At 41.6% G+C, this 8,486-nt stretch overlaps 1 protein-coding gene across 1 annotated transcript; it reads right to left on the bottom strand.

Annotated features, from left to right (window-relative positions):
* Positions 1–4,804: 4,804 nt before the first annotated feature.
* Positions 4,805–8,010, bottom strand: ZNF488 (zinc finger protein 488). Its single transcript, XM_089687548.1, has 2 exons — positions 7,799–8,010; positions 4,805–5,904 (listed from the first exon to the last, which is right to left on the bottom strand). Exons 1-2 carry the CDS (start codon positions 7,923–7,925, stop codon positions 5,150–5,152), a joined length of 882 nt encoding a protein of 293 aa, XP_089543674.1. The 5' UTR covers positions 7,926–8,010; the 3' UTR covers positions 4,805–5,149.
* Positions 8,011–8,486: the final 476 nt, after the last annotated feature.

Consider the following 8,486-nt stretch of genomic DNA (forward strand, 5'->3'; position numbering starts at 1 on the left):
ACCCCGAGAGGTAATCGGATATTCCCTGGATCAATCTTACCTATAAATGTTAGTATCCAGTTATATTCTGTGTATCCAAGAAAGAATCCAGGCCTTTTTGCACTTATTGGGATTTTTTTTTTTTAGCAAAGACATGTAACAGGATACATTTTGGCCTAAATTTATGATGAAATTTGATTTTTTAATTTTTTTTTTACTGGACATGTTTAATAGCAAAAAGTAAATAATATATTTTGGTCGGTCGGTCTTTTTTTGTTTACAGCGCAAAAAAAACAAAAACGCAGAGGCGATCAAATACCACCGAAAGAAAGCTCTACTTGGGGAAAAAAAGACATAAATTTTATTTGGATGCAGCATTGCCTGACCGTGCAATTTTCGGTTAGAATAATGCAGCGCCGTATCGCAAAAAATGGCCTGGTCCGGAAATCCTCTGGAGGGCAAGAGGTTAATGCATAGATGCATTACAGTAAAAAAAACCTTCTGCTTTTAGAACCACTTAAAGAAGAAACTAAAGTTATCAATTCTACCAGTTTCAGTTAAAGTGATTATTAAATGCAGCAAGCTGTGGCTAACAGCAAACACTGAAGGCAACCTTCTACAGCGAGGTACAATTCAATGCGATAAGTGTAGTAACTGGTCAAGAAGTTTAGCTTTGAGTGACTATACAAAGAGTACTGCTTGGATCTAGAAAAGGGTGTACTACCTGAAAGCTTGTCCTAAATAAATTAACTGCTAGTGCGATTTAAAAAAAAGGAATAACTGAGAATACTCAACTGTATTGTTTTCAGTGCACTATTGCGACCAGGGCCGTGGATAAGTGGGTACCACCAGTCCTCCTATACGGGGACCCAGGACAGCAAGGGGCCCAGGTAGCTGGGTGAGTCAGATGTGGGCAGAGAGGGTGATCGGCACAGCGTGGGGGGGGGCAATTACTGGAACCGATCCCCTGTATGGCTGTCTCTGCAGCAGCTGAAATGTGGCTTCTTCTCTCAATCCCGCTGGCTTTCAGCTGCTGCAGAGTGAGCCATACAGGGGATTGGTTCCAGTAACCCCCCCGCCGCACCCATCACCATTCATGTGCACTAAATGTTGCACTCTGCTGCCCATGGCCTCACCCACACAGTGCTGTCAGCTTCCCTCTTCTACCTCCCATCGGCAGCTGCAAGAACACAAAAGGATCCTTCAGGATGGAGAGTAGTTGAAGAGTATGGTAAATATGTCACATTTACCAGCCCCTTCCTTTCCTGAATGAACACAATGAGTGATCAGTACCAATCACTCACTGTGTTCATTCATAACTGGAGCCTATAGGGTTTTTGGGGGGTTTTTTTTGAGGGGGTCCTGTCAGGTTGGCTGTATGGGGACCCTGGTTTCTAACAGCATCCCTGATTGCTCACCGTATTCTCTAAGCAGAAACTGAACTGAACAGAATTTCTTACATGGACACATGCACTTTGCACTGCATTACTGCTAAGATCAAATACATGAACATGAACCCCTTGGATCTTATTGAAAGAGAACAAAATAGAAGTGTTTGTCTTTTTTTTTCCTCATTCCTTCAGTGCTTTGTTCCGTATTTCACAATGTCAGGAAATGTGCAATTGCATTCCACATACTGTATGTATTTGTCATGTGTGCATAATAGAGGGAATTAATTAGTTTCAACATACATTATATTTTTGCCAAGTTAACTTTTTATCCCAAGCACTTTATTAAGGACAACTGGACATCAGTTACATAGAAAGAAAACAAGTTTACCATCATATGGGAGGAAACAGTGGTTAAGCTGTGCATTGTCATCCTGCCTGTGGTGGTAATAGAAAAACCAATAACAGAATTTAATAAAATAACTTGATTGTTTTACAACAAATGGAATTCTCAGTTATAATTTCCAAAGAACAAAATGTTTTTTTGTTTTTTTTAAGCCCAACTGAACATTTATTTAAAATTGACTAAATACATACCATGTGCATTAAAACAATAGGTTTGCAAAATCATACAGTTCACTTTCTTTAGAAAGCAACCACAGCCTAAGCTGAAAAGGCCCCGTCTCTTGGCAGCCTCTCTCAACCAGGGTTCAGTGGAACCTTAAGGTTCCTCCAGAGGTTGCTAGGGGTTCCTTGAGCAATGAGCAACTGCCCCCTCTCTCAGTGCTGTCTTTAATATTGATTGGACCCTGGACAAACAATAGCAGCTAGACTCTAAACTGTTTTTTTTAGCAATTCAGGCAGCAATTGCAATTGGTTGACAGATGTTACAGCATATCACTGCAGCTCACTGGCTGTTTGGTAGAAGTTACACATTATGGCTCACTGATTAGTTGCTAGATGTTATAGCACAAGATTTCTGCTTGCTGATGGGTTGCTAGAGGTTACTGCACATCATTACTGCTCACTGATTAGTTGCTAGAGATTACTGCACATTATTACCACTCACTGATTGGCTGCTAGAGGTTACTGCACATCATTACTGCTCACCCATTGGTTGCTAGAGGTTACTGCACATCCTTACCACTCTATGATTGGTTGCTAGAGCTTACAGCAGATCACTGCTCTTCACTGATTGGTTACTAGAGATTACTGCACATCATTACCGCTCACCGACTGCTAGAGGTTTACCGCAAATTATTACTGCTCACTAATTGGCTGCTGAAGGTTACAGCACATCGTCTCCTCACTGCCTGCACATTCTAGGACTCTTGGAATTCATGGATTCTAGGACTCCTGGAATTAGTGGCAGTGGCAGTGCTGGGGGGGGTGTGATCAGTGTCAGTGGTGGGGGGATGGGATAAGTGTCAGTGCTGGTGGGGGGATGGGATCAGTGGCAGTACTTGGGGGGATGGGATCAGTGTCAGTACTTGGCGGGATGGGATCAGTGGCAGTACTTGGGGGGGTGGGATCAGTTGCAGTGCTGGATAGGGATGGGAGGTGACATTTCTACATCTATCATCAATGTAAGAGGGGATTTACACTGACCACCAGTGTAAGGCCAATTCTGCACTTACCAGCAATGTAAAGGGAAATGTACACTGACCACTACTGTAATGGGGAATTTGCACTGATGAACAATGTAATGAAAAATTTACACTGACAACCAATGTAATGGGGGATATTACACCAACAATCAGTACATTTCTATACTGGCCACCAATGTACGAGGGAATTTACACTGACCACAATTTAAGGGGGCTTCTGCATGGACCACCAATGTAAAGGGGGATTCGACACTGACCACTAATGCAAGGATGTTTTACTAACTACCAATATAAAGAGGAGTTTATACAGTGGACACCAATATAATGGGGATTTACATTTACCACTAATGTAATAGGACCACAGTGACCACCAATGTCAGGAGGGATTTACACTGAACAGTGTAAGGGGGACATTCACACTGACCACTAGTATGAATGAAAGGATTCTACACCAAGCCCCAATGTAATGAGAAAATAAACACTGACCACCAATGTAACTGATACATTTAGCCTATGGTCACATTTATGCGTGTCGGAAACGCATGCAAAATCATTTTCGTGACACAACAGAAATGTGCTGCCCTTTAGCAGATACACAGCAGTGCCATTAATTGTCAATGACACCCTCGCGCATCTGCTGATGTGCGCGTTTCCACATAAAAAATTCACTGTGCTGTGGCTCAGTGTGATTTTGAAAAAGGGTCGGGGACTATATTTCAGCATTTCTAGCGCATAGAGCAGCCCATTGAAATGAATGGGCTACCTTACACGTGACGTACATCTTTATCCACCCCATCAGTAGACCTTTGCATCTTAAATTTCCCCGTTAACCTCTGCACCCCAAACCTCCCAAACAGAATTAGAGCTTCACAATTAGCAAGAAGCATCATCTTTACTGACTGCAGAGCTGATTTATTGGAAGGGAATGTTGTAAGACTTTGCACACCTTTTTGTTTTGATGCACTTGGAATGTTCTAGACTGCTTTAAACGTAAAGTGATTGTAAACCCTCACCTTGTAAAACAACCCAGTTTATAATAGAAATGAAAGGTAAAACATTTGTGTAGATATGTAAAAACATTATAAATAGCATTTGCCCCCTTTTCATGTGTGATCACAAACCCTCTGTTCTCATCTCAGGACCTTAGAGCGCTGCAGAGGAGAGACAGCAGCACACTGAACTTCCCAGTGAAAGTGTGTGTGTGTGGGTGGGGGGGGGGGGTCAAGACTAGTCTGATCAGTGAAGGAGAGCACACAGTTCCCAGTACAGTTAAAGAACTGACCACACTGTGCTCCCATGCCTAGTGTGGTAATTTTTTTTTTTATTGGAAAGCATAGAGACTGGCAGGAACACCAGAGATTTCGCACAAAGGAAGCAATACAAAGAGGACAGGATATGTTTTCATACAAGTACATGGTACAGCAGGCACATACCGAGAATATGAAATGTTGGGTTTACATATTCTTTAAGGTTTAATTTGGTTTTAACTTGGGTTGAGGTGATTGTAGCCGTATTAGTGCACTTGCGACAAACAATTGAGTACTGTCCGTGATACTTTTTTTATTTGCACTAACATACAATTTTGAGGACAAGATTTCAGGGAATGTCCCCTTCTTCAAGGTCCAAGCAGTACTGATCACGAAGTTTTAGCAGAATGTTAGAAGCGATGTGGGGGATGAGAAAGAGAGGAAAAAAAAAAGGAACTAGAGATAAGACACAGCAAAAGCAAAGCAAACACCCCACATCTCTTCTAACATTCTGCTAAAACTTGGTGATCAGTACTGCTTGGACCTTGAAGAAGGGGACATTCCCTGAAAGCTTGTCCCCAAAATTGTATGTTAGTGCAAATAAAAAAGTATCACGTCAGTACTCAACTGTTTCTGTTTTAATCTGTTTTGACTGCCTGCTTAGGTCAAGAAGGAATTGCTCTACCTGATCAGGCACAACTGACCACAGTTACTTAGTTGAATAGGTTTTTTTGTCTTCCTTTGACCCAAAACTGCTGGAGTTTGTGACAAGTTCTCCTTGATAAGCATGTGCCTTTGTAATTGTGTGTTCCAAAATCTATGCATTATTACACAAAATGTAAAAGCACTCTGTGTAATGCATTGTAAATCTCCCCATTGGATCCTTTTGCATACCATCTACAAATTAACAGATGGAACAAGCATTTCCTCAGCAATGGGAAGTCATGTGACGGGATAAGTGGTGACGTTCTCTAAAGTAGGCATAACAAACTGGACAGGACAGTTGAAGCTCTCTAGGTCTTTTTCCTAGGATGGTACCACCTGTCTCCTTCTTGTGTCGTGATCGCATGTGAAGGACAAGATCAGAGGTCATACGGAAGGAAAGTCTGCATTTGGCACACCAGATCTGTGCTGTAGACCCAAGGGTTGTCAAGGTTGGAGGAAGCACCTGTGGAGGGTTTGACATCTCAGATTTAGGCCAGATCTTAGGTGTTGGAAGAAAGGAATTTGCTAGTGCCAAAAAATCATAAGACATTAGAAGGTCATTCTTCACTGCTGTGGTGTCCATTGTATCACCTATAAAAGATTCAACTCCTAAACTTTTACTAGACTTGAAGAGAGTGCTACTTTTGTTTCCTAGTCTTGCTGGAACAGGTGAGAAGGCGCTGCCCATCAAGTTTATCCGTGTGCCTCCTGTTCCCTGAAGTCCGCTTGTTCTATAAACTTCTTTAAATGCACTCAATTTATGTTCAGACATTTCTGTCTTTACCCTCCGCCACACCCCACTTTTGCGATCCAGTCCCACTACAGACTCTTCACGCCTGTTAGGTTCTTCCATCTGGTTGGTCTTCTCAAGCAATACTATTTTCTCAGTGTCTGAATGGTTAGTCCTTTCCTGCTCCACATCCCTTGCCAGGCTGTGGAAGTTGGTCCCATGTTTCAGGCATTTAAAGTCATTCTTTTCTGCAGGGAAAAATATACATATGGGTAATTGTAACTCATACTATGTGAATGTCTATTTTGCCAGAACATTTTTATGCTGTCACTGCCTTAAGATTTAATTTTTATTGTCACAAAGTCTCCATGACCTTGCATAAAAGATATTGAGTAAATTTCTTTAATTTATTATTTGCAATCCCATACAGGAGTATTATACAAAAAGGTGGAGACACAGAAAATCAAACATTTACCTTCTGAAAATTTGCTGCATTATTAAAAGGGCTATTTGTCATTATGACATTTCTACAAATGTAGACCAGTTTACACCTGAGATTTAAAAAAAAAATTTGTCAGGGTTGGCAAGTGAATGCAACAGTGGAAATGGGCAATTAAAAGAATGTACATGTAGTACTACCCCCTTAGGAGTTTCTGAGTATTTGCATCCCCCTATAGTCATGTACAGCCAGGCAAAACACATTTTCCATTCAGACTAGCATCCAGGAGACAGTAACCAGTCCTTGAGCTTGTTTTGATGTTTTATTAGGGGATTTTAAACTTGGATGGGGTAAAGGATGTATGGGATACCCAATGGAACAGGAACTGAGGACAAACTTCCTGAAACTATTTACAAGTCTTTACAGCAAAAATCCTCTTCTGGAGAGTTATCCAGCCTCTCCTGTAAACCACTCCAGACCCCAGATGCTCTTCTATCTGGCTGCCTGGAGAAATCCCTGATCTAGGGATCTAGTGCCTGTCATTTTAAGAAATAAGACAGTCCTGGGTGGTGGCTGATCTGGTTTCCCACCAGAGTTCTCTCTTTTCTGACTCAGGTGGTGCAGGTCTACTCACTCAGTCCTTCTCCTATGCTGCTGGTTGGTCAGGGCTGCTACCAGGCCTTCTAGGGTCCTCTCCCAGGGGGGCCGGTAAAGTTCCAAGTTTTCCTCCTTCCAAGGTCCTCTACCTGTAGGTGAGCCCCTTTCCATGTGGGCCCCCTTACTGGCTGCCTTCCAGTCTCACATCCTTCTCTATCTTCCACCTGAACTCTCCTGCAGCTGAACAGGCTCGCTCACTTGTAAGGGTTGTCCTGGCCCCTTGCCAAGCCTCCTGTTGGGGCCTGGCCAGGCTCCCTCAAAAGTGCAGATCAGCCACTCCTCAGATCCATCCACTGCTTTTAGATCTTTCTCCAAAGTTCTAGAGCAGAGGGAAATTCCAGAGGGCTGGTCTGAAGAGCCTCTCAGCTCTGATCCAATTTTGGTCCTGCTAGCTAACACACCCAGGCTGCTACTCAGCCCTCCTAACAATTGAACTAGAGCACCCCCTAGCTAACTAGGAGGGTGCTACATACATATCCTTTAAAGGAACTTGTGATGCAACATGAAGGCTGATTTACTAAAGAAGCTTAGAATATTCACTTAAATTTATCCAATCATGTAAAAAGCAAATTCCTGATAATTTTGAATACTGAATCATGTGCGGATGGTTTTTTGACAATTTTTATCAGTGATGGTTTTCAACTTCTGTAGCAAATCATTTGAATATGTATGCTAACTGCCACTGGCTTTTCTGGATTTCATAACTTCCCAAGGAGGCTATGTTGAAGATTGGGATGTCCTCGAAACCAATATACTGGAAGGTGTTGAGGGATGAAATTAGAAGGCATTTAGTATATATCACTCAGTGCCTAAAAGGCAGCAATTAAAGAAATTCCTCAGCAGCAAACTGGAATCTGTAATAGAGGAGTCCTAATGCCATGCTACTCTACCACCTTTCCAGTATCTCCACAATACCTTAAAACTGCCACTTATAATTTTAATCTGGTCTCAATATAGGCAAGCATCTACATTCGGAAGAAGGTCTCCAGCCAATAGTATTCATTTAGAGGACCTCTGCCTAAAACATAATTGTGACAACAACTCACCAGAGCTAACTGTTCGGAGCTCTTGTAGGTCTAACATTCTGGTGATCTGTCCATCATACCAAACCAAAAGCTGGTCACCCTTCTGTACAAGGCGATGAGATTTAAGTGTAGCTACTCCCCTCTCCATATTGTTTTCTAGTGCCTTTTCTGCAGGATCAGAAGGAGACCTGACCAGTTGCAGCCACTGTATACCAGCTCTGTGTCCTGGGGTGTCCACCTAAAAAATAAGACCATATCAAGTTGGAATCATTTCACCAAGACTTGTACAGAAAAATATGTTCTTTCAAACCTTTGGAATTTGTACTCAGATTTAGGTATTATAGAATTGGAATAAGAATTACATTTCATGCAGGAAAATTCCATGAAGAACATTTGATTTTAGCTCTGCTGCATGTCTAGTCCTTTTAAGTATATTGTAGGCATATCCACCAGGAATAACTCTATTTTACTATGTAATTGAAGCTATAACTAATCAGCTATATTTAGTAATGTCTGTATTATCTGAAAACCATAGCCTTCTTTTTATTTAATCTGGAATTCTTTTAGTATGATGGTTTGTGCATTCCATTCCTGTGATAAGTACATGGAGTCTTAAGATAGTTTACATTGTTTCTTACCAGATATACATTATTCTAGGCCAGTTCAGGAATGATTACTGTCATTGAATTTTTTTTTCCAATTCATTGTT

The sequence above is a fragment of the Staurois parvus genome, unplaced genomic scaffold (genome assembly GCF_062004578.1).
Source record: "Staurois parvus isolate SC_StPar_1 unplaced genomic scaffold, SC_StPar_1.0 ptg000430l, whole genome shotgun sequence".
In the NCBI taxonomy this organism is placed as follows: Eukaryota; Metazoa; Chordata; class Amphibia; order Anura; family Ranidae; genus Staurois; species Staurois parvus.